The 25888-nt window shown below is 41.7% G+C and overlaps 1 protein-coding gene across 3 annotated transcripts; it reads right to left on the bottom strand.

Annotated features, from left to right (window-relative positions):
• Window positions 1-487: 487 nt before the first annotated feature.
• COPB2 (COPI coat complex subunit beta 2) lies at window positions 488-14251 on the bottom strand. Of its 3 annotated transcripts, none has more exons than XM_059854905.1 (22): window positions 14093-14251; window positions 12804-12941; window positions 12492-12578; window positions 11489-11615; window positions 10780-10928; window positions 9520-9666; window positions 8379-8478; window positions 8107-8249; window positions 7690-7889; window positions 7311-7421; window positions 6968-7056; window positions 6786-6892; window positions 6363-6506; window positions 5589-5719; window positions 5110-5317; window positions 4774-4884; window positions 3759-3973; window positions 3390-3482; window positions 3130-3310; window positions 2950-3018; window positions 1223-1315; window positions 488-844 (listed from the first exon to the last, which is right to left on the bottom strand). In XM_059854905.1, the coding sequence occupies exons 1-22, from the start codon at window positions 14093-14095 to the stop codon at window positions 749-751; spliced, it is 2742 nt and encodes a 913-aa protein (XP_059710888.1). In that variant the 5' UTR covers window positions 14096-14251; the 3' UTR covers window positions 488-748. The 3 variants fall into 3 exon arrangements, with proteins under 3 accessions (XP_059710888.1, XP_059710889.1, XP_059710890.1); XM_059854906.1 differs by having other exon boundaries at window positions 1223-1312; XM_059854907.1 differs by lacking the exon at window positions 488-844 and having other exon boundaries at window positions 1277-1456.
• Window positions 14252-25888: the final 11637 nt, after the last annotated feature.

The following is a 25888-nucleotide window of genomic DNA, read 5'->3' as shown; positions in this document are numbered from 1 at the left end:
ATGAATCACCACAGCAATTCATTTTGAAAAGTTCTCTAAGTGAACTTAGAGCAGCCCTCATGACTTGTTTTCACTGACACTGTACCCCGAGTTCAATTTTTTTATTGTTCTAAGGCATTGCCCACAATTCATTTTAGTTACTGAGGTAAGTGCAGGGTCTGGACAGCTTCATTTAGGAAAGGGTGTCACAAATACCACTTCTAACCCTTAAGCTGTATCACTGCTCTGTTGGAGCTTTTAACTACAAGTGGTGTCTGAAAGAGTAACTGAGCTGATACTGATGGTTACCAGTGCTAGATGGCAGCACAGTGAATACATAACCTCATACCTCAGTGGCGGTGCTAAGAAAAGTCCGGTTAAAATACTATGTTTCAGCTACTGTGCTCCTGTTTCACAGACTTGGAATATATACTATGGAAGCTGGGTTATTCTTAAAAATTTTACTATTCTTACTAAATATTACTAGTAAATGGAGAACTGAAGAGCAGAATGTTAAAAGGATTTATTGAATTGCTTGATAAATGAAAACATTTTTTAGTATGTTCTGGAGCAGGCTTACATCTTGAATTTCAACATACTGGAAGCTGATTCTCTTTGTACAGTTGCTAGCTGTATACTTCCTTCTACATGTACATGGTCCACTTCTGATATAAAAATCAAAATAACTTGGAGCACATAGTCCACAGAACTTCATTCCTCTGGATTTTGACCAAATTATTTCCTGATTTGGTCATCTAAAAAAGGATGTTCACTCATCTAAGATCTCTTCATCCAGATTGATATCTGTGGTATCAATATCCTCCAGATCCAAGTTATCTAAGTCATCTTCCAAGTCCAGCAGTGTCTAGGGAGAGAAAAGACTGGATGAGGGGATACCACTATGGTTACATGTGATGCAGCTTGTGGGATGGATCTGCACTCTGCAAACCCCAGCCAAGGCCTCATGAGGAACACAATGCTAAAGGAGGCTGGAGAGCAGTTGCCTGCTTGGTGAGGAAGCCTCTTCCCCCAGTGCAGCTTTTTACCAAGTGAGCAGCTGGGTTTGAACTCACCTTGCCACCCCTGCCTGCTGAACTGCTCTGTTCCTGTGTGCAGGGCTCTGAACACTGCTTTGGGACTGCCAGAGTCACGTGCAGTAGCTTGGTTAAACCACACTCACTGAAGTCTTTAATGTAAAATGAATTGTGTGCTTATACTTCCATTCAAAAAACTGTTTGGGTACCTTTTGATCTCTTGCTGGAAGGTTGTCAGAATTCTGCACACCTGTCTTCATCACTTCTTTTTTAGGAGAGGGAACTGGTTCTTCAGCTTTCTTCTAATGGCAAAGAAATTCCTTTAGTTTTTTTTCAATTTAAATTCTTTCAACAAAAGCAGGTAAACAACAGCAGACTTCTAATGCCCCTTGCCCAGTGGCTCTCTTTCAGCTTCCCTCAGTTACTCTTGAGCCAGATCTTCACTGTCAGAAAAGATTATAAAAGAAAATACTCTAGAAGAAAAGATTCACTCCACTGGAGACTATTTCCCTTCCCAGTATATTTGAAGCAGTTGATGACAGAACTGATAAAATGAGAACCTTCAGAAATTATCAGTTCATTTAAACACTGAAATGTTGTTAGTGATTTTCAACATCCTCGCAGGAGAGACTGAGTTAGTTGAGACTGACAGCAAATTTTAGTAGTTGCTGGGCTTAGTGTTCCAAATCCTATAATGGTTTTCTTCTTGCTTCACTGCTGCACAAATTTTATATTAAGATAATTCATCAGCCAGTACTATTATTGAAGCAATGGTACTATTCAATTAACTGTACTTAAAAACAGAATTAATCTATCTCTTACAAAATGTCCCATATTCGGCCTCAGCTGTAAGAGACAACTGGGGTTTAGGGCTTCTATGAGAACAAGAGCTGAATGCAAAGATACACTGAGGTCTTGTTTTCAGCTCCTACGCCAAGCTAGTTCTCAGTTCTTTCCATTTATTTCCATAGGTAGCCCAGACAGTGCTGTTTATCATCTTTAACAAATGTGCAGACAAGTTTGATTTTGCTTTAATAGTATTTCCTTTGATGCACAAGAGGCAAAGAGTCACTACAGAGGCTTGAAAGTAACCTAAGCTCTCTGCTCTGTCAGGGATGTCCAAAACTATGTTTTGTAGTACACCTCCCATGAGGAAAAACATCCAGACAATGGAGAGCTGTAGCTTTTTTGTTTCTCCTTCAGTTTCCAGTGCAGTTTTGATTTTAGATGTTTATAACCTCAAAGAGTTTGTGCCAGTATCACTGCCTTTAAGAAACCCTGCATTATGATTTTCACATACAAATGTAAAGTGTATTCGACTTGAGCAAAATTAGAAGTTGTCATCTTCTCCTAAGGCTCTGAAAAGTTTTGAGTTTATTTCAATCTCTATGCTTATACCTTATTTTCTACATAAGAATTGGACAACTGAGATGGTAAAAAAATTAGTTTGTTACTTCAGACATTGATTAGAACCTATGGTCAAGTACCTGAGTAGGATTCCTGGCCAGTTAGTTATGGAGCAGTGTTATTCCACAACCATGGAGCACACCAACAAAGAACACAGAGCATTTGTCATTGCTGTAATAGGCAAGAGTTTCCATTTCCAGCTACTGAGCTTTTAGAAAACCAGCTGCAGTTGAGCCAGTGCTTGTAAATGCAACTGGAGTTACTTTTCTGTAGGATGAATTCAATGGAAAGACTCTAGAACTACTCAAACTACACAGGGTGACCCAAGGTAAGGAAGCACACAAATAATTTCACAGTCAAGAAGCTGTTAGTAAGTACAGATGTAGATAAAAAAGAACATAAGGCCAACTGCAGCACTTACAGTCAAGGTAACAAAAGCACCAATTTGTCCATTACTAGTGAAATATTCTCCAGGGTAGAAGTTACTGTAAGACAGCAAAGTTCTCCCTTAGATTCATCACTCACTGACCTGAGATGTCATTATTCCAGAGGGCTCAAATCCTTTTGCTTCCTCAAGTAAGTTTCTTTCTTCATTTGGCTAAAAGTAAAAAAAACCCCAGACACATTTAAGTTGCCCTGAGTTGCTTAGAGCTGATTTTACCCAGCACCAAATGTTACTCTTCTAGAGACAGTAAAACCTTCTACTTACAGTGACAAGGGGGTATTCCCTGGCTGGCCTCAAGTCAGCAAGATTTTGCTTAACGTACTCTTCAGCAACAAAAGCTTCCTTTAATCCAGGGAAAAGATTTTCATATTCTGTGGGATCAGCAAGGGACTCAGCAGCCTTCTGATTGACTTTAGAGAGGTTCTCCCGCCAGAGTTTAACAACCCTGGGGATACAAACCAGATTTGTTACGGGCAGCTCATTCAGACAACACAGCTCATGCTCTGCATATGCTTAGAAATTACCTTGAAACTTGGCTTGGCAAATACGTCCGTGCAAGGAAAGCAGCTTCAGGGAGACGCCCAGTTTTGATCAGGAGTTCCAAACATGAATCAAGCCTAAAAAGATTTCAAAATGTGATTTTAACCAGTAAACTTAATAAAAACAAATTTTTATATTAGACTAGCTGTTTATTCTATTCCATTAACTTAAGGTGCTTTCATTTCAGACTTTGAATCTAGCAGCCATCATAGAATGAGCTTTTCTGAGAAGGACCTATGCTCATCTTTCTCCATGAAGTTTTCAGTTAGCTGAAGTTAACCACTTGAAGAACCTGAGGGTCTCCACACTTGAGACATCAGAACAGAACAGTCAGAAGCTCATTTGCTACTTACTTTCCCTGCAGGAAGTAGCTCATAAATGCCACATTATTCTTGCCATCCTTTTCTGCACCTTCTGCCAACTTGTTCACCATGCTGGCGTTCCCTGAAGCTGTGGCCAGGAGCAGCAGCCCTCCGTAGTCTTGGGCATGGTGGAGACACTCCTGGGCTAAGCCAAACTGGCATTTACTGATGGCAAGCTCTGCAAGCTGCTTCCACTTCTGTTCTGACTGATTGTACAAAAAGGGGAGAGGGAGGGAAAGAAAAAAACCAAACCACTCACACTTTGAACAGCATTTAAAGGTTTTCAGAGCACTCAGTATGAAAATACAAGTTGACTTGTGAAGGTGCTGTATCCCATGACTACACCTGTCTTCCTGCTGAGGCACTGCGATTGCTGCAGCTTCCCAGCATGACACAGTGAGTGCTAAGAGATCCCTACCTAGCTGTAACACCACATAAAATAAACAGCTTCTCAGTAAACATGGAGGAGGGAAGGAGGAACACTGGAAATTTAACTGTAACAATCTCTTAAAGCTCTCAAGTTAATCCTCAGAACGCTGAAAGGCATTTGTGTCTGTAACTAAGTTAATATTCCTTCTAAATAACTGGATTATTTTACAGCAGGAACAAGGAGATCAACTCTCTGCATAATAATGATGGGAGAAATCAGTTTTTTTAGTGCAGCAGTCTAAGTCTGCCAAGGCTGGAAGAAAGGTCTGAAGGCTTCAGCCCTGTATTTCCTCCTCACTGTTAAGCACTGGAGATTAAGGCTTGGTTCTGGGCTCAAGTTCTGTATTCTCCAGGCGTTCCTGTAGCTTTCTGAGCAGACACCATTCTTTGTCCATATCCCACAGCTTAGATTCCTTTGAATTATGGGCAGAACTCCACCAAAGGAGTTGGAGACATTTTAGCTGTGTTTAGGGAGTTGTATTGCATCCCCACATACCACTGCCTTTTCTTATAGGGCCTCTCAGACTCCTGCTAATACTCAGAATCCAGGATGAATCACCCAAATTTACATCATTACCTCTGCTTCCGCTGCAAGCTGATAGGCTATTTTTAATTCTCCAAGTTGAAGAGCAAGTTCAAAACGATGCTCTGGATCTGTAGATACTGCAAGAGCTTGTTGTTTGAAGCCCTAAAATAAAAATCTGACAGTGAAGCTCGGACCTGCCAGGTCAAACACAATCCTAACTACTTTAACAAAAGCACTCTGAACAGAAGGTTACAGTGTTCTCAAACAGGATATTTAACAAGAGTTAATGCTCACAGATAATATCACTGTGTTTTGCTTAGCAAACTCAATTAAGAATGTGAATAAACTGATTTATTTAGTTGCATAACTAAGAAGTAGTTTTCTTGCCTGTTTTTCAAGAAAATGTGCAACTCTGGTTCTCTGTTCTTTTGGGATTGTGGGAAGAACTTTGTCAGCCATGCCGAAATCCCTCCTCATCACAGCAGTTTGATATTCGAGCACTGAGACCAGCAGAGAGTAACTAACAATGTTTAGCTCTTTATCACCCAAATACAGCCTGTTGTCCTTGGGGATATAGCCCAGGAGATACATTGTTCTGAAACAAAACAAAGAGCACTCAGCTTCAACAGATCCACACAAACAGTCTGTAAAAAACCATTCCAGTAGCTCTTATGGCAGCAAGAATACTCCCATCAAGCACTCTGCTTTTCCTGGATGTACCCTTTCACACAGCACTGGTCATCCCCCAGAACTGCACTGCTGCCTCACAACACGCCACTTGTTCCCACCCCTGGTGCTAAAGCAGGCACAGCAGCAGCTGCCAGGGTGCACCTGGAGCCCCCTTCACTGAGAGAGCAGCAACTCACCTATCCAGGTGGGCAATGGTGACAATCTCGCCTCCAACGTAGTAGTTGAGTCTGTTCACAGAACTGGTGTAAATAAAGCAGTCACCAACCCACAGACCTGTTTTCACAATCTCCTGGATCTCACCAAGAACCTGCAAAGCAAATTTTGGGTAATTAGATACATAAAAAGGTACTTCTAGGTAGCAGAAAGACTACTGCAATTTAAAATATAATTCCATGTTCTATACTTTAATTGTTGGGCAAGCTGCAAATATAAGTTTAGATATAGAAGTACATAAATGATAATTTCATTCTACATGCATGCTACCCTAATTCTTAACTAAGCCAATTATAAATCTAGGAAACAAACAACAAACGAAGCATTAAGCAAAACAATCAAAGGTAACTTTCCTTCTGAAATTTTGATTCACTGCATGAGGTTTTTTCACTTCTCAAACTTGAATAACATTTCAAAACTTGAAAATTGTAGAAAAAAAATATTAAGCAATGACCCGAAAGTGTATTTTAAAAAATATCTCTATAACTCTCTGACAATAGTGAACAGATGAAGAGAAATGCTGCCCTCAAGGTCTGTTATGCTGGGATTCAGACAGGAATACAGTCCTTGTGAATCAGAAAAAATGATTAAGTGTTCCTCAGGCAGGTGCACAATGTGTGATACTAAAAATGGTTTGGAAACTAAAATTTAAATTGGACTGCATTAAGGACTAAGTTTGTTGCACTCTCTTGCTTCTACCATCTCTAATTTTATTCCACTTTTTAAATAGAAAGTACCTCAAAGGCATCTTCAATTCCATCTTCAGTGACACCTTCATGTGTTTCTTGGGCTGCTGCCACTTTTTCTGACAGGTACTTGAGAATGAAGAATGACTCTTCTGTAGCAATGCACACGAGCTCACCCGAGTCAGACCAGAAAATCTGTGACAGCAGAATCAACAGTGGCAGTGTTACACACCCCAGGCTAAGAAGGCTGATGTGGGAATTAAGGGTTAAACACCCCAACTCTAGAAGCTTTAGGACTGAGAAGTCAACACATACAGGAATTTTTCTGCTCTTGCTGCTACATGACTGAGAAAAACTTAAATTATTACTTTACTATTGACAGCTTTGCTTCATGCAAGAAAACTAGTTTAGTAAAAAAAATATAAATCAGTAAGTCAGACAGGTAAGTATCTTCAGTCCCATGTAGAAACTCACATGTTTCGGCTGGATTTCAATCCTGCGAATCAGCTCTGTGTTCTCCCAGTCATAGAATGCCAGGCCATTAACAGATCTGACTCCCAATAGAAAGCCACCATAGATGCCTACAAGAAAACAAAGGTGGAAGAAATCCACATTGTACAAAAACTATACCAGCATATCTATTTTAAAGTATTTACCTTCTGCTCCAAAATCAGGCTTGAACGACTTCTTCTCTTTGAAATTTTTAAATATCTTTACAACACTGTTGCTCTCCCTGATTGCATACCTAAATAAGAGATAAAATTGTAAATAAACAAAACAATTATTTTGTTTCAAAAGTAGTAAATTACTAAACTATAAGCTGATACAAAACAACTGCATTTGAGCTATCTTCTAAAACCAGCAGAGTGCTAAAAATCCAAACTTTTCAAGCAGGACAACTACTGAAAGTTCATTTTACATGCATGTTTCATGGCCTGAAAACTAAACTAAAGTAGCAGCTGCAAATGTAATACAAAGGAAAGAACTTGCAAGACTTACTCTGAAGAGTCATGTGCCCACACAAACTCCTGTGCAGAACCAAAACTCTTGTTCCTCAGAGCCATGGCTGTGTAGATGATGTATTCACCATCACCACACACCACCACAAACCTGGGGCAGGAGAGAGAGGCACTTGTCAGATATCTGTGTCCAGGTCAACAGGCAGATCATCTGTAAAGGTAAAGGCTCCCATGCCCAAGGTAATCACTGAAACACAGAGCTTTAAATATGCCTAAAATGTCATGGAACTCCATTTCCCTCCTGAGTCATGCTCCTTCTGGTCTCCACTGAGCATCTCTTGGACTTGGATCCCTTTTATTTGAGCCTGTTAACAAAAAAACCCAACCAGTTCAAGAGGAGTGATGAAGGAATGTGTTACCGTCCATTAGGGTTGTGCTGGATTGTCTGAGGATAGATTTCACAGCTGCCCATATCCTTCACAGCCAGTGGCAACCTCTCTCCATCTTTGATTTCAGCATCTCCCATTGCTTTCAAGTTAGCCTGCTGGACTTCAGAATGTTTAGCCCAAATAATTTTTCCATTTGCATCCATGGACATGGCAGGTTCTTCACGACCAAGCTAGAAAGTAAGAAAGAGGTGAGGCTACGGAAAACACACATTGTTGATTTTCTTTTCAGTTGAAAATATCAAGTGAAATAGCCAATCTCTATCAAAAAATGCCAATTAAAATGCCAAAATGCCAGTATTTTACATATTATCCCAGAATCAGAATCCAGCTGTTGTGCACACAGGACAGGATGAATCACAATTTCTCACTCCAAACCATTAACTGTACCTTAACAATGATGCTGCCCTCATCATAGCCCAGAGCCACGTTGTTGGAGCCCCTGAGGCTGGCCACACACCACACCCTCTCCATGCCGTAGTTCAGGGTGCTCTCCAGGCGGTAAGTGCTGGAGTGCCAGATCCGCACCGTGCCTGGGGAAAAACACAGCCATGGATTCTTTCATCTCGCTGTGAGGGCAGCAGGGGTGCAGCCACAGCACCACAACAGCTCTCCCCTCAGTGCTTTTCCTGTCCTTTCTAGACCAGAAAATCCAAAGTTACCATCTTCAGAGCCAGTGATGATGATGGGCAGCTCCGGATGGAAGCTGACACATGACACATTCTGAGCGTGGCCTTCCAGGGTCTGGACACAAGTTTTATTCTGAAAGAAAGAGAAAACACAATGCCACATTTTAACCCTTATTTCTTAAAAAAAATCTCCCCCAAATCCTAAATAGACCTGAAAATTCTCTAGATTTCTTATATTTGCAAGGTGTTCAAACAACAGCACTAAGCTATTAAAAACTGATTGTATTGAGCTGTACCTCCTGCCCAGAAGAAAGTATTTCCCTTAACAGAACTGTTTTCTTCTATTTTCAGATGTGTTTATGGCTAGAAAATATGCTTTCTCAGAGCTGCATAGCACAATACATTAAAGCATGATAGAAAGCTGAGTTCACTGTGAAAAAAAACATAACCAAACATTGCATTACAGGTGAAAACAGATCTAATTTAGGTCTTTGGTAAGAATGTTCATTCACACAGTTTTGAAAGACAGGCTACTCTACTTGAAGTAACTAAGACTGGAGCACGTACAGTGTCTCCAGCTGCACATGGTGTCAAAATCTCAAGCACTGTTGTGTAATATTCATGACTGCATTGAATGCTTAAATTGACAGTGCCAGCTTCACCTTCTGGGCTTGGATTTACTCCAGGGCAGTAAGTTTTAGTGACTAGAAAGTACCACCTAACAACTTCTGTCTTGCCCTTCTGGCCATTCAGACACCTGTAGACAGGAAGAACTCTGGAGCTCTAGGCTGGAGCAACAGAAGTGAATCTCTGGATTAGATCTCTTTCCTGAGGAGCATTCAAGCAGGGCACCTCAACACTCCTGCCCTGTTTGGGGATACAAGCATGGGTGTCCATGCAACAGCAACACATGGGACTGTGCCAATGTGCGCAGGATGAAACAGGAGGGGGGGAAGCTATAAAGATTGAAGAAAAAAAAGAGAGGTGGAAGGATAGAAAGAGTTGATACATGAGCAATATTTACACTTGAACACAGAAGAGGAACAGCTTACTCCACAAACATGAGGCCTAAAAGGCAGAGAATTAATTTGTCACAGGAAAAAAATCTAACAACAGAAACATTACACCAAATGTGGCAGCCTGCACAAAGGCTTCTGAAGAGCTGAGCACACACCTGGTAGTCCCAGATCTTCACCAGGCGGTCATCTGCCCCAGAAATGAGGTATGGCTTGTCCCCACCACTGTAATAGTCAATGCAGTTCACTCCTTTCTCGTGGCCTTCCAAGGTGAAGTTGGGAGAGGATGATCCAAGCTGCCACACCTGACCAAAAAAACACAAACACCTGTACCCAGCAACCTGCTGTGTCCAGGTCACCCTTGGCACACACAACAGGTATCCAGAAGTATTTCACAAGTCCAAAGAGAAATAAGACGAAATTCCAATTCACTGTTGTTTTCCTTAGATGAAAAACCTCAACAACTGCTCAGCAAACTAACAGTCCTTCCCCCAGTAAACACAAATAACATGCTGAATTGCCCATGCTCTCTGCTCATAGCTCTAAACATTGAAATTGGTTGCTTTAAACTTTTTTTAAGGACATGAAACCATATAAAGCACTGTTTTTAAAAACACTACGTGTTTATAAAATTAACTAGTAACTGTTATTATACATAAATTTCCTCCAACTGTGTCCTGAATTTTAATTTTTCCAGCTACACTAAAGAATATCAAATCTCATGTTGAATGAGGATACAAAATGAAGCAAGTCAAGTGTAGATATACTAGTGTTTTCTCATGTTTATCACATCAAATCAACATTTACATGCACCTGATCTCAACATCTGTGGCCATATGAAATCAGTGCTGGCTTTTTACAGCCAATATACTGATGATGTACAGGGAATGTGAGAAGGTGTCCCTGCTCAGTGGCTGAAAATCTTTAGTCACAGATATTTAGTAACAGCTGCACAGCAAATGAGACCATGAGAAGGCTGAAGGCATCACTGGAAACAATTCCATGCACAGACAGCCAAGGACATGCAAGTAATGGGAGAGACACCTTTACCAGGGTTGTTTTTTCTTTTTAGTGCACAGTTAAAGTCTTTACCTGCTATATGGCTTCAATGCTCCCAAATCACTCACTGACAGTAAAACCATAACTCCTCTCCCATATTTCTGTGCAGTCCAAATGGAGATACAGCACTTAAAAAAGTTTAAAGAACTACTTTCCAACTGTTAGACACAACATGTCATCGGGTAAATTTACTGAATTACTTAGCAGGTGCCTGGAGCAATGTCCAGGTCTTTGTTCAGTCAAAATTCTATTATTGCACCTGCTTTTAAGAATACTGACCCATTATCCATACAAGATTATTGGTTTGTGTACACTGCTAATCACTTAATGACTAAAAAACCCAAATACAGCTTCTTTACCTTAATTGTCCTATCCAAAGAGGCACTGGCAAACTGGTTATTGTCTTTTGGGTTTATGACAATCTGCATGACGTAATGGGTGTGTCCTTCAAACACCTGAGAACAAGACCATTTCTTATCCCAGTCCCAGAGTTTGATCAGCATGTCATCTGGAAAAAAACAGAAACAACAAACAAGCAAGCTTCAGTGGGTGATAACAACCTCCTTAAAGTGCATAATCCTCCAGAACTTCATGGCACAGGCTGGAAAGGAGGCACTGCTAATAATCTACTTGCATCTATAGGATTACCAGTCCTTCAGAAGGACCAAAGGGGCATGAAAGCTGTCTGTTGCTTTCAAGTCAGATTCCCAGCTCAAAACTTACTCCAAACCATGATGAATTTTTTTTAAAAACATAACCTGAGCTGTTACTTGAGAATTTGCCACACTAATTGGCACATACACAAATGTTTCCTCTGGCAGATATTAAGAGAGAAAGCTCTTTTCTCTGACCAGAACACAAGCCATTATATTTTAAATTTAAAGTGCAAATGATATTCCATTAAAAAACATGAACGCATCTACCAAGAAGCAACAAAATGACAACTGTCACGTTGGCTTCTTGCTCAAAGACTCCTGAGTCTTGCCAGGAAGACCTGCAAGCCCTCACCCCACAGAAAACAGGAGCCTGAGAACAGCTGAACACAAAAAGATCCCAAAGGACTCTCACCACTGCTTGTGAGGATGAAGGGCTGCGTGGGGTGCACTGCAATGCACCGGATGTAGTCGGAATGGGCCTCAAACATGTGAACTCTTTCCAGGGTGTTGTAATTAAAAACTCTGATCTGCATGTCATCCTGGGAAAGGGAGGAAAAGCCACGTGAAAAGAAGTCTCTTGTGCAGTGCCCCTTCTATGCAATGCAGGGGAGCTAGGAAAAAACATTCCACCATTGAAGACAAATGTTTAAGGAATTTTGCTTGCTAATGATACAAATTACACTTGGATTCAGAAAGCTATAAATTACTGCTGTTTCAAGTCATTTATGAACTGGAAAAAAACTTCACTCAAATTTTCATTTACATTTCAAGTAACCAAGTCATGGCAGCATATGGTAATGAAATGAAAACACATTTTTATTCTGGGTACAGGGCAGAAGACTAGGAAATGAAAGTTGAGAAAAAAACCATTTAGGCATTACCTTAATTTAGCCAAAAAAAAATTCACTCCATAAGGAAAAATGTGTTACCAAGACCAGAATACAGCTATTCCTCTCAAGGTACATTCACCAAATAAAAGCAGGCATTTTTTTTCTAGTGGTGAGCAAAACTAAAAAACTATTTTTAATATAACCAAGAAAAAAAAGTAGAAAGCAATTTCAAATTCATCTTACCTAGGATTGTCAATAGTTTCATCTTAGTTAAAGAGGAACCTATGATCTGGGTCTGAACTCTGTGCTGAGTATGTTCCAGCTGGCAGTAAAAGCTGAAACTCCATCTACCTGGCATTACCTGCAGAGTCAGTCACCTTAGCAGTTGCTCTTTTTTGAAATGAAAATTTAAGCTTCTAAGCCTTCCATGAAAGAGAAAACTTCTGGGTAACTGTAGTGAAGTATTCCCTTCTCCTCTACAAATTCAGATCAGATCAGATTATTACATGATGCAGAAAGTAATGGCATGAAAATTGATCAGAGAAAGTGCAGCTGAACAGGAAATCACAAGAGGAAACAGCTTACAGCTCCAGTAACAACCCAGTTCTTCCTCGCCACGAACTTGGCAGCTCTCACAGGCAGGTCACACACTTCAAAATTCTTCACCAGAGTCTGAAAATAAAATCAGTTAAGTTTATAGCACTGGAAAAAATACCAATTTTGAAATGAGGTCTTTCTATTTTCTTAACAGTGTCACTTCTTTGTCTAGTGATACAGTGACTCTAGCACTCAGCCAGAGGAGAGCAGTCAGTTAGCAGCAGTGACTGAAGAGTCCGTACAAATTCCATTTCCAGCACCAGATGCACAGCTATGCACATTTCCCAGTAAGGCACTCACCTGTGTCTCGTGGTTCCAAACACAGACACTGCCGTTGTAGAGGCTGGCCAGCATCCATGGCTCCGTGGGATGCAGGTCCACGCTCTTGACGCGGTCAGAGCGCGCCGTCAGCTTCCGCTTGATGTCCAGGCGCAGAGGCTGGGGGAACAATGGGGAGCACCCGGTGACTGAACAGCAAACGGCTCAGGAAAGGGAAAGCTGCAGTTCACTCTTAGAATAAAAGGATCCAATCCTGCTCTCCGTGCAGACAGAAGGTTACTACTCTTTTCTATCTATCTGTGAGTCTGTTTTTGTAGGAAGACATCACATCCTCACCAATGGCAGTGGCTCTGGTTAATTTAATTCTGTGAAATTCAGATTTTCTTGCCAAAGTATCTCCAGCAGAGTCAAAAAATAAAAAGATGCATTGCACATCCTTCTGGTGTCCCTGAACTATGAAAGCAAAGTGAAGAGAATTTGCTCCTAATACAAATGTTAGAAAATAAATCTTCCCGCTACTTCACCTGACAAACCAGGAAGAAAAGTCAGTTACTACAATAGAGCACAACATTTGTCCATTATAAATTTACTTCCATTCACAATTCCAAAATTATATTTTAGAATGGAACACTGTCGTGTAAAAACTGAGAGCAGGGAAAAGTTTAAGTCTTTCCCTTACAAAGAAGGCTCTGACCTTCCACTTTCATCACTGGCAATATAAAGCCAGAGTATTTAAAAGGCATGAAGTCTAGCAAAGTGATTTTCTAATATATTCGAGGCATTGTGATTCCTTTAGACACTCACTGGAGATCATTTAACGCTACTTTTATCTCAGAGAACTCAGTGGATAATGGCTGACCAAAGAACACTGCAGGCATTAATAAAACCCGCAGCTACCTATGTTAGACACTGCAAGGAAGAAACCCCACCTGATTATCAGGTAGTACCTGAACCACGGCTATAACATGGGATGTGGACATGAGTTTGGGTTCTCTTCTCCTGCTACAAACACCAGGAAGGCAAGCACAGCTACGCTTGGCTCCGCGCTCATCCCGGGAACCGCCGGGACCTGCAGCTCCCGAGGGCCGGGAAGGGCGGCTCCGAGGGCTGAGTGCGACACGCACCCCGAGCTCCGGGACAGCCGCTCGCTGGGGTTGAGAACGTCATGGGCAGCACCGCACTGCGGCCCCGGCCCCTCAAGCGCCCGGTCCGCCGATCGCGGGGCTACGCTGCCTCGCCGGGGCCGGCTGGGATGGTCACCCTCCCGCAGCGGGGGCAAGACACCCCCCGGGACCCTGCCTGTCGCTCACCATGGCCCCGCAGTGCCGAGGTGCCGCCCGGTGTCCCCAGTGCCGCCCGGTGTCCCGGCCCCGCTCCGGCGCCGCCGCCCGGGCTCGCTCCGATCTCCGACGTGGAGCTTCCGGGCCCGCCGCTCTCGCGACAGCGCCGCCTGCGCGCCCCCAGTCTCGCGAGAGCGACTCTCTCCTGTGGGATGCCGGGACCTGGAGTCGGCGGCGCGGAGCCGGATGGGAGTTGTAGTCGGCGCACGCTGCCTCAGGCGCGGGGGCGGCTCGGGGCCGGGGAGGTACCGGGTGGTCCGAGACCCATCGGGACCGTGGAACCCAGCCCCGGGCCCTGGTACCGCATCCCGAGCGGCACCCCGTGTGTCGGAGAGCGCTTACCAAACACCTGAACCCTGTCAGGCTCGGTGCTGTGCCGGAGCCTGTTCAATGCCCAACGTCCGTGGGAACATCCTGTGTCTCCTGATGCGGCTCTCTGCCGTTCCTCAGATCCTGTCGCTGTCACTAGAGCAGAGGTCGCTACCGGCCCCTCGCTTCCCCTCACGAGGATGCTAGAGATTGCTGTGACCTCTTCCCGAAACTCCTGCGGGCTGAACAGACCAAGTGTCCCAAACCACTCACACGGTATCTCCGCCTTCACGTGCCCATGGCCTCTGGGCACTCCCGAACAGCTGAATGTCTTTTTCTGTACTGTGATGCCCCAAACTGTGTCTCCTCAGTGTTCCCTGCAGAGCCCCCGCTGTGACCCTGACCCCTCAGTGAGGAGATGTGTGATCTCCAGCAGTGCCCGGCTGTGCCCGGTGCTGTCCCCTCAGTGCAGTGTGGCTGTGCCGGTGCTGTCCCCTCAGTGCGGTCTGGCTGTGCCCGGTGCTGTCCCCTCAGTGCAGTGTGGCTGTGCCCGGTGCTGTCCCCTCAGTGCGGTCTGGCTGTGCCCGGTGCTGTCCCCTCAGTGCAGTGTGGCTGTGTCGGTGCTGTCCCCTCAGTGCAGTGTGGCTGTGCCGGTGCTGTCCCCTCAGTGCGGTCTGGCTGTGCCCGGTGCTGTCCCCTCAGTGCAGTGTGGCTGTGCCGGTGCTGTCCCCTCAGTGCGGTCTGGCTGTGCCCGGTGCTGTCCCCTCAGTGCAGTCCGGCTGTTCCCGGTGCTGTCACCTCAGCGCGGTCTCGGTGCGCGCCATGGTGGCACTGCTGGGGACAGGAGCCTGGTGACAGCTCTCCGGGGCCATCTGCCAGGGAGCCCGGCGTGCCCATCGCCCTCAGGGTAAGCACTGAGCCTCGTCAGTGCTGCACACCCCTAGACAGGCAATGGGACACTTTTCTCAATCATTTTGCCAGCTAAAATTTCTGCAACTCCAAACAGCATCTCACAGAAACATGGGGAATGTGAGCGTTTGGGAAGCACAAGAGCACGAGGAACCACTCCTGAGGGAACTTCTCCTACTCCTACTCCCAGACTGAAGTTCCGTCTCTAAAAATTGCATCCCCCGCATTTTGTTGTATAAAGGAGAGGAATAACACAGAGGATCTTTATATTCATTGAGATCCCGTTAAGGAAAATTCTCCTTTCGATACAAGTGTTCAGCTGGGGATTAGGAGCCCTGTGTCCTCTATCCCACAACACTGCAAGAAGGATTACACCGGCCTGGAATGTTTAGTCTGAAGGACATAAACAAACAAAAGCCAGAGAGACAGAACAGTTACTGCAATTCTTGTCATTTTCACTCCGAGGGAGAAAAGACAGATATTAATTAAATCTTAAAAAAAATCTCACAAGTCTGATGAAAAGTGAGAAGAGAAATGCCTGAAGCAAGAAAAGGGGCAGAATATTGTCAACTGCTATGGATGAGTTTAGACTTTCAGCTTCCTTTAAGTCTTGCTTTCCATTTTGAATTCATTATAGTGATGATTCTACAATGTAATGAATAACACTTAAAATGTTTGAGTACAGAATCTGAGGATGCAGCATATGGATAACCCTGCCTAAAAGGAACAATTTGAGTAAAATATATGAGTTTTGAGTGTACTTCAGGATTTTTAGATGGCTGAGGTGGCACACTGAAAGAAGTGATGTAGTGGAAAGTGACCATAATAGAGTATGTAGGTGGTGGGGGATATACACTGTGTGTTTTTCCTTCTCAATGAAGTCCTGTCCAGAGAGAGAGGAGACTATTACAGGGCAATTAGAGATGGTCAGCAAGGTAAGGGAAAGATGAAGGACTAGAGCTTGTTAGTCAAGAAAATAACAGCAGAGAAAGGAAGAAATTATTTTGCTGTTAGCTTCTCCTGGGAAGTTGTAGTAATATAAAAGCTGAGGGAGAGAGAAAAAGCACAGGGTGTAAGCCAAGACTGACCTTACAGGAGGAAAGAAGAAATGGAAAAAAGCAATTAAATTCGAAATAAGAAATATCCCTCACAAGCTGTAAGAGGCAAGTTTACCAGCTGGGTATGAGTTCTGAGTCCAAACCATGATCCATTGTGGAAATTAAATGGGTATACAGAGGGAATATTCTGTGTATTGGTTTGCCTTTCCTGTGGTTTCCCCTGTATCCTGAACTCACCACTGTTTCACCAGGGGCTGCATACAAAACAGCTGGAACTCTGGCGTGTCCCTGAGAAGCCTTTCAGTACAGGGATTACATGAGAACACAATCTCAGCTTCAGGTTTTTTGTGTAACTCAACAGCTATTCCTGTGCTTGTTTACTGAAACGTAAAAACAGGTAAAAAAACCCCAAGGCAGTGTTTTATTGCAGAGCAGTGAGAGAGGTAACTCTGTTCCTTGTGGGCACTGCCCTGAAATTTCTCAGTGCCCCTGTCTCACCTCTGCCTGCCTGGCTCTGCAGTAGCACCTGCTGCAGCTTACCTGGAGCAGCACGCCTGGGCTGGGTATTTGGCTCTTTCCTCCCAGTCCTGGAAGAAATCTGACATTTTCTTTACTCTGGAAGAAGGGCACAAACCTGAGTTTGCCTGTCTCCTGTAGCTATCAGATATCGTCCAGACCACAGACAGGGAAAGGGGAGAGGAGAGAATGATGCAGGGAAATGATGAGATCGCTGCAGATGAGAAGAGTGCAGCCACAGGCCTGGCTTCCTTCAAAAACCAGAATAAAGCTGTACAGGACATTTTCAGTGCAGTGGAACCGGCCATTCCACAACTGCCTTTTTGTTAGGAACACATCCTATGAGTGTGGATATAGGTGTGTCTGCAAGTGTATAACAGAGGAACTGCTAATAGGGTGTTGGAGACACATTTCTTGAAAGTTCTCAGTGCAAAGCATTAAAAAGCATTTTTTATTACCCACATAATTGTCTCTCAGGAAAGCCAATCCACTCAACCTTACTTTTCTGAGATTTCAGCCTAATTATTTTGGCTATAAAATTATTAGCAGGCTTTGAATTTATTTGGCAATAAAAAGGCTTTTTGGAAGTAGGTATAGCATTTTAAGGTTTAGGAAAAAAGGTACAGTATCATTATTTCAGAGAAAAAGATGAAAACAGTTTGGGATGCTAATCACAAGCACTAGTTGTTTATTTTTAGTGTACCAAATGAATTCTAACTGCTGTTTTAATAATAAAATACCAATCCACTTTCTTCTTCTCTCAAGTAAAGTCTAGAGGTCTGGAAACAAGAGTCATATCTATGTGGCACATCCCATATGTGTGAAAATTCCTGTTCAGCTCTGGAGTGCTGTCAGGTGGAGCCATACCTAAAAATAAATAATCAATGTAATTTATTATTAATATAATAATAGATGCAATAAATAGAATGTGATGCATATGTATTAGATGTAATATTTATATGCAATAAATATGTGTGCCTCTACTTGCTGCAGTAGGCAGCTCAGTCCTGGGGTCCAGGGTTTCTTTGCCCTGACTGATGTACCCAGGACACAAATTCTTTCTCCAGGCACTGCTGGCTCTCCTCACAGGGTTCTGTGGCACCTCTCGGGATCTCTGCACTTCACCTGGGGCTCAGCTCCCCAGCGCCTCGGGGCTTGGCTGACTGAGCTGCTGTTGGTGATAACCAATTCCCTAAGTGAGCTACCCTGTAACCAGAAGTGCTCTACTGTTCTCATAAGGTCCTTGCTTTTAGGAGAAACAGAGGCACTCACCTCTTCAGGTCAGCTCTACAGGATTGTGAAGTGTTTATTTCATGTGGAATTAATGTGCTGTGCTGCTGATTGCCAGGAGTTAATACTTGCAGTGCAGTGAACTGAAGCAAACTCGTTGCAACCTTAACTTGGCAGCCAGCGAAGATTGATGGAACGTGGTGGGTTTAAAGGAAAGGTGTTATTAACGTGTAGGAGGCAGAGCTGTGAGACAAACCCCTCTGTAAATCTGAATTAAAGCCTCCCTTGTTAGGACAGCATTTCACTCTGTGGTGACTCAGGGACAGCCAGTGGTGTGGAATGCACTTTGTCTCCTTTAGTCTGAGCTGCCCAGCCTGTCTCTAACTCTCTAGGAAACATCCCAGCCTTGGATACAATCCTGACCCACACTCCAAACGTTGCCCTGACTAGAATAATGAGGAATTTAAATGCCAGTGAAGAAATAAAAACTGTCAAAAGGCTAGAGCCCAGATTAGAAAAAATAGAACCCCATCCCCCCCAAAAACCTGCAGCCTGCCTATAGCAGCGTGGTGGTGCATAAAATGATTGTTTCCAAAAATGGTTGTTCCTTCAAATGCAATCATGTATGTGGCGCATGCAGAGGAACGAGCTACTGCAGTCAGTAAAGGAGAGATTAGGAATTTTGTATTTTGTGTCATCTAATATAGTATTGCCTGACACTTTCATTACAGACCTGCCTTTTCAACTCACAATTCTGACAAACCTCAGCACATGGGTTTGGATTTTTTGTACTGGGTGTCTTCATCTCAACAAGATAACTATTTCAGACTGTTTTCAAATTTCAGCAGAAAGGTTTACTATTTTTAAGAGGTTTTCAGTGAGCACAAATACCACCTTCTTTAAAATCAGCAACAGGATAATCAGCATACTTTCAGCAGCATCTGATATGGATTTAATTTAAAAAGAAAATCTAAAGTATTAATTGTGGTAGCACTGTAGTATGTGATAATGCTAATAACAAGGAGAGATATCCTTAAACAGACAATTCTGAGGAAAATAAAGGTTGTCAGTGAGAGAGACCAAAGTGTTGTATATAATGTAAAGACTCCAGTTCTTGACCTCTTGTGCTACAGCTTCTTTGGGCCCATTTGATTCATTAGAAAAGTGCTATCTTTATGTCATTCATGTAATCACTTAGCAAGAACCATCCTGATTGACCTGTTACTGCTCCTGATTTATTAACACTTGCTTCTTGTTTTATTTCCTGGAGGCCACAGTTCCAATTCTGGCATGATTCCATTTCCATTAAGATTGGTGGCAATAGGGCAGGCCTTAAACCACAGAAGTGCTTTGGAAGGCAGCAGTTTATATCCTCCCAGGTATTCCAAGTTTGGAGCTTGTAATTTCTTTCTTTATCTGATTTACAATGCCTTCCACTATAGTTGAATGTTGGTGCTAATGTCCTTTTACTGAGTTTTAAGGCTTCAGATAAACGTATTCCATTTTCTCTGCTCATCTTCAAACCTGCCAAACTGTTCCTAAGATCTGATTCAGTGAGCAGTTTAGTTTGCCCTGAATATAGTCTTGAGATAATGTGAACTAGAAATCCTAAAATGATTTCTTCTTGTCTGAGGAGTATCAGTCCAGTAGCTACTTAAAAATTTCTGTAATGACACTGATTTCAGGACAGAGAGATTCTGTGATTTCAATTTTTTTTTTGCTATTATATATTTTTAACTTATCGCTGCTGACTACAAAGTTGGAGCATTCTTGGGCAATGATTCAGCATCAGATTTTCCATAAGCTTGCAAAAATTGTTTATTGAATAGCATGGGTTGCCAGCACCCTGGAAAACTGAGAACACTGTGTTTGTTTTCTATTAAAGTTAGACAAAATTGACATAGAGTTATTTTTTTATCCAGATACAAGGTGGTAATAAAAGGAAATTTAAGAGAAGCACTATGGATACTGAGTCAACGTGAAAAGTTCATGGCCAGGCTTTGATAATTGACTGTAGCTTGTGAAGGAAGTAGGTTGTTTTCTCTTGATCTGGCAGTTTTGCATTTTCCAGATGCAGAGGTGAGGCTTCAGCTCCTACTGCAACGTCTGTACAATGTCCAGAACAATCCAGAATCTGAGGATCTCAATATCCTGTCCAACAGCCTACACGGTGTCTGCCTCAAAGGAGCAGCAATGATGGAAAAACTGCTTTTGGGGCAGGGCAGTGATATCAGACAATACCTTCCACCTGTGCATTTCATCAGCAAACAAAGGAAAGGGATTGGGTTTAAAGCACAGATTGTCACTAAGATCCCAAGGCACAAACTCTTTTCCTTTTATCATTAGATAGCAGTTGTTTCCCCATGGGCTGAAATGCAGCTCAGCCTTGTGCTGTGCCAGGCACAGAAAAGCAAACCCCACTGCTGTCTCTTGGTAATTTACACAGGGTGTCAGAAGAACCTCCCAGAAACCCCAAATGTGACCATAATCCAACACTATTCTCTCAAGATATACCTGTCGAATGGAAGGTGGCTTTGTCAACAGGTTTGAAACTTTTTTTAAAAAATCTATTATTATTTTAAAATTAGTTTATAGCAGCGTAATATGTAGGTGCTTTTCTAGGAAAGGTCAAAGCCCTCTGTATTTATGGTTGGAGCTGCATATTTACATGGTTTATGAGTTTGCATTGTGTTCAGAAAACCAGCAGCACACAGGATTCTGTGGCATTTCCGCAGCACTGTATCTGTGTCTTTGTACTGGAAGATATTTCTTCACAATAAGCCCGTAACAAGTTGTTTATGGAGGAGAGCAGGCTGTGATGAAATCTATATTAAATTTTATCCTTGCTCTTTTACAATAATCACACATAAATAACATACTGCAAGAGGGAAATGTAACAATATATTTATATGTACAAGTCTTATACAAGCACTGTTTTTTTGTTTTTCCATTTCCAGTAGAATCTGAATCATTAATTTTTTCAGAAATACAGCCATATTTAAAAAAATTCAATATTAGTGCGTGGTGTGTAGCATCTCTGTGTAGTCTGAAGACTGCAAGTCATCTCAACAATCTCTGCTCATTGTTTGAATTTCTAAACTCAGAATATAGCAATGAATTTTTTTAGCTTTGAATACCTCTTTTTCAATCCTTGCTCAGTATATTACTTAAATAGAACCTGAAATAGGATTTGCAGCATTCAGGTTTTCTGGACAAATTCATTCCCAAAAATGAAGTATAAAATCAGTTGATGAGTGAGGATCAGTACAGAATCTCAGTTTAGTCTAAAACAGTTTAGGCTTTTAATGCTAGAGGTTTCTGGTTCAAATCTTATGCTGCTATTCTTGCAATTATGTAAAAAAGTCAGCTTCCCCCTCCCTCCAAGCAGTGATAATAACCATCACCCACACATACTTTTATATCCTTTAGCAATTCTTCCATCGAAAATGGAGACGGATTATTTCTTACATGGCTTTCCAAATTAAAACTGAGGAGTTTTAACAACACGTAGCCAGTATGTTGTTGGAATTTCGTCTCCCCAAAGTAAAAGTACTTGGAAAGTTGTGATAGGTTGTGAGTAAAAAAGTTATCTTAACAGTTCTGTTCTTGAAAATAAACGACAGGGATGTTATTCAATTTTCCACAGAGGTATGACAATAATGACTATTTTTGGTTTGAGGGAAGAGGGCGGTGTGAGTACAAGATTCACCACTCGATGGCGCCTTGATTCTGTGCAGCTCCATTTCGTTTTTCTCTCTGATGTCTGGACACAAAATCCCAAAACTGGTTTTGTAGTAAATCTGTCTGGGAAAAAATATTTATCACATATTTCTAAAAGATAGTTTTTAATGCCTTCTGCAGAAGTAAATAAAATTATTTAAATTTTCACTGATGCCTTTTAACTCCAGTCTTTCAATGAAAAAAGGTGAATTCCCTCAGTTTTGGTTCAGCGTTTCTTCAGTGTAAATATATGTGGGCAGACAATGGCATGGGAATGGTTCCTGGCATCAAATCGGCCAACAAGGCTTTTTTCCTTTGTGATACCTTTTTCTGTGTCCAGGGGCTGCACTACACCCATGACAAAACCCCAAATGTAACAGAGTTTAGGATTTTGCTCTGTTCTGTGCCCACTTGTCTGTTTTGCTGACAAAATCAAGGCTTGCTGAATGGGTTTGTAACTGGAAGAGGTGTCATCCACTGTTTGAAACGTTTTAAAATTAGTTACAGAATTACTTGAATGAAATGCTGTCTGATTTTCGATGTGAACTCTTCCATGACAACTGATGAATATTGTTACATTCAATGTATTAGAAATTAGTGCTGGAGTTGTTTGAAAGCTCCTCTGAGAAGGGATTCAGAAGGTTGACTCTGTCTGCAAATAGAAGCTGGAAATGTGCGTAAAATAACACTGGAGACAATGTCATTCTGCCAGCAGGATCTTTAGTGGTTGTGTGTTGGCTGAGAGAATTCTGCTGTTTGGGAAAGTAGATTTGATTTGCACAAGATGAAAACTGGGCTTTGCTGGCTGTCATCATGTTTGTGTTTATAGATTTGTGACAAAAGGAGTTTTTTGGCAATAAGCCTTTGCAGTGTAGACCAGGCTTTGAGGAAATTTTTCTATGCTGAAGGTAATAGTATAGAAAAAAAGTGCTTATTGCACTACTCATATAGGTGCTCTTAAAAAACCAAATATCACAAAGTTAAAGCATTTATCTCCAGAGTAGATGCTGCAAATTCTTCTGTGGCTCCAAGTAACTTCTGAAAGTTACAACCTCACACTTTACAGGGAACTACAGAAACCAAGATTCATTTCTTTTGCTCTCTAAATACTGCCAGATAAGAAGACCTGACATTGAACTGGATATAGAATTTCTCACATGAAATCTTCTCCTACCAAAAGGTGTTCTCTGGTGCTTTTTTTTTTTTTTTTTTTTTTGCTATATAATCATTATAATGCAGAGGGGAAATGGTGATAAAAGCACCTTTATGCTCCTCAGTCAGTGGAGATTAATTACTGCTGAGGCAGCTAGCAGGGAAGGATAGGATAGTAATGGTTTAATGGTTTTATTACCAAAATCCATGGAGTGGTCAGGGAAGAAGGATAAATTATAACCTTTTAACAAAGTGAGATTAATTGATAGGAACATTTTCATATTTTGGTCCTTAAGTCCAGGTGAAATCCAGAAAAATAAACAAAACATGTCCCTCAAATGCTCTAGCATTGACCTAATATTTGAGAAAATTACTTATTTAAGGGGAAACTGGTTACTGGGTGTGAGGCTGTAAACACATTTGGCTGCAGAACTCTACCCAGACTGAGGATTCTTGGTTGTCCTAGAATTGCTGGCCATCAAGGCAGAGGTCTGCAAATATTTGGAATAAATTGCAAGCCCAGATTATTAGATAAATTGTTGCACTGTTGTGATACTGATTTATTCCATAAAAGAATTTAAATCTGTATCAATGCCATTAGGAAACAAATTTGCAGGGTGAGGTGAGATATTTGGGCCTTATTTAACTCATCCCAAGGTGCAAAAATGTGTTCGATTTTTCACTGGAAGAGTCCAAATATGTTCTGGGTCTCTTTTTATTTAAATTATTTGCAAAAGGACAGGTACCAAGTTTTGTCACAAACTTTATAAATAAAACCTGAGATCTGAGAAGCTGTTATGCTGTTTTCATGCAAGGCCTTGCTTATATTTGTTTATATTGAGAGACACAGTAAGCAAAACAGGGTTTTTTTGTTTGTTTTTTTTTTTTGTGACCTCACAAAGGACTGACTTTCTTATTTGAAAGAGACGACAAAAACTGTATTAACAGCATCTAGAGATTTATCCTTGTGAAGAGGCCAGTTATAAAAACCTGGAAAGCCAAGCTCAGGCCAAGCCTGGAGCTGCCTGGGCTTCCACTGGGACCACACTGATGTGGCCAAGGGTTCAGCTCCTCCTGCCACTGTCCCTTAGTCCCTGCCTCTGTCCTTTGCTGCAGAACCCTGTGCAATCAGCAGGGCCAGAGAATACCTGGGGCTGCTTCTTGTTTTGGATGACACAAGTCCCCTAAACCAGAAATCCTTCAGTTCTGATCATCCAGGGCCTTGCTGTGGAAAACAGTTATTTTCATTTAGCAACTCTGGCTGTGCTAACATTTTAACTAAGTGCTCGTGTTTGCTGTGTATTCAGTTTATGCCATCAAGGAAAGCAATTTGCTGTAATGCTACACAAGGCACCCATTAGTAGCAAACAGCAATCTGTGTTTTCAGAGAACCAAGGCTGTTATTTCACAAAGGGAGGAATTCAACTCTGCCTTAATCCTCTAACCAGTAAAGCTCATCCTCCAGATGTTTTTCCTGACTATTTGACTGCTTTTGGCTTTTCAAAAGTGTTTAGAAAATAAAAGTCTAATTTAAATTAAGTTGTGCATGATTATTAAAGAAATACAATATGATATGTGTATATGGAAATAATTGTAAATTCTCAAATTTTTTTAAATGACAGAAAAGAATGCCATATGTCACATGCCTTTATTTTTAGCTGCATCTTTTCAGTATCTAAGCAAATAGAAAAATGTTTAACTTAAAACCCTATCTCTAAACTTTCAGGAACTTCGCTGCATTCATTTATTGTATCAACAACAGTGAATAGCAATACACATTTTTCTGACCCTGATACTTTGAATGCATGAAATTCAGCAGCTTCAGAGTCTACAGTTTGTTTTCAGTAGAGGCCTGATCAGGATCTGATCTGGCTGAACTGAAAAAATGACTCCCTGCAAGTGCTCTGACTTAAGCAGAACTACTTGCAGAATAAGCTCCAATATCTAGTTTGACACCCCTATAATTATTTCAAAAGCTGAAAATTAACTAAAACCATATCAAGAAAAGATAAAATTATGTATTTTGAGAACCTACTGTTGTCTCACTTATTACACCAACGGAGTTTTATTACAACTGTGACTCACTTTTGTGCCAAAGCTCAATAACCTTTCTCTGCTCAAGCTGGAAAGCATGACCAGTGGGGGGATGTTCAGGCAATGTGTAGAAAAGGCACACTAAACTCTTCAGCTGGCCTTTAGCACTGCTGCCCTGTTGGAAGAACAGTGCTTTAGTCTGATCATCAGGAAACTTAAGCAATCTTTGGCTTTATGTCACCTCAAGAGAAAACGTATTCTTTCATTATTAAAGTTCTTTTCCCTTACACATGTGTAGGGAAAGATGAGCTAATTTTGACAAAACAAGAGAGAGACAGCCAGAAAAAGACAAATCATATCTTTTTGTAAGTAGAAAAAATATCAAATATTGTAAAGTAGACAATGAAACAAGTACTGCTGTGAGCAGCAGAACCACCAAAGCTTGGTTTCTAGGGGATTTTATCTCATGGTTTAGTTCATTGGCATCCAGCTGAAGGTTTTCCATGGTTACAGGCATTTATCCTAAATTATTTTCTGGGACTTGATAAACATGAGCTCACCCTGTAACCTTTCTTTTACTGGAGGCGTTCTATCAGGCTATTAATTTTCACACAATTTTGTAGAAATATTACATTTAGAGACTTTACACTTTACAGTCAGGTTTGCTTGACCAGTCTGCCCTGGACAACTGGTTCAAAAGATGTGGGGGTGTAGGCAAACAAATATCGTGGGCACCTATGAACCCTTCTACCCCGGATGTAAATACACGTGTGTATAAAGATGCATAAATATATATATATATATATATATATATCCATGGATATGGTACATGTGTGTA

This window comes from Haemorhous mexicanus, chromosome 10 (assembly GCF_027477595.1).
Source record: "Haemorhous mexicanus isolate bHaeMex1 chromosome 10, bHaeMex1.pri, whole genome shotgun sequence".
Lineage (NCBI taxonomy): Eukaryota > Metazoa > Chordata > Aves > Passeriformes > Fringillidae > Haemorhous > Haemorhous mexicanus.
This window is presented reverse-complemented; position numbering and strand designations above follow the sequence as displayed.

Bases quoted from the DNA above. Each gene is read 5' to 3' on its own strand.
- COPB2 (XM_059854905.1), bottom strand. The intron at 8,479-9,519 runs GTGTGTGCTCAG...TCTTTCTTTCAG, and splicing joins TGAAGATCTGGGACTACCAG to AATAAAACTTGTGTCCAGAC. The intron at 7,057-7,310 runs GTAAGTCTTGCA...TCTCTTATTTAG, and splicing joins TGGGCACATGACTCTTCAGA to GTATGCAATCAGGGAGAGCA.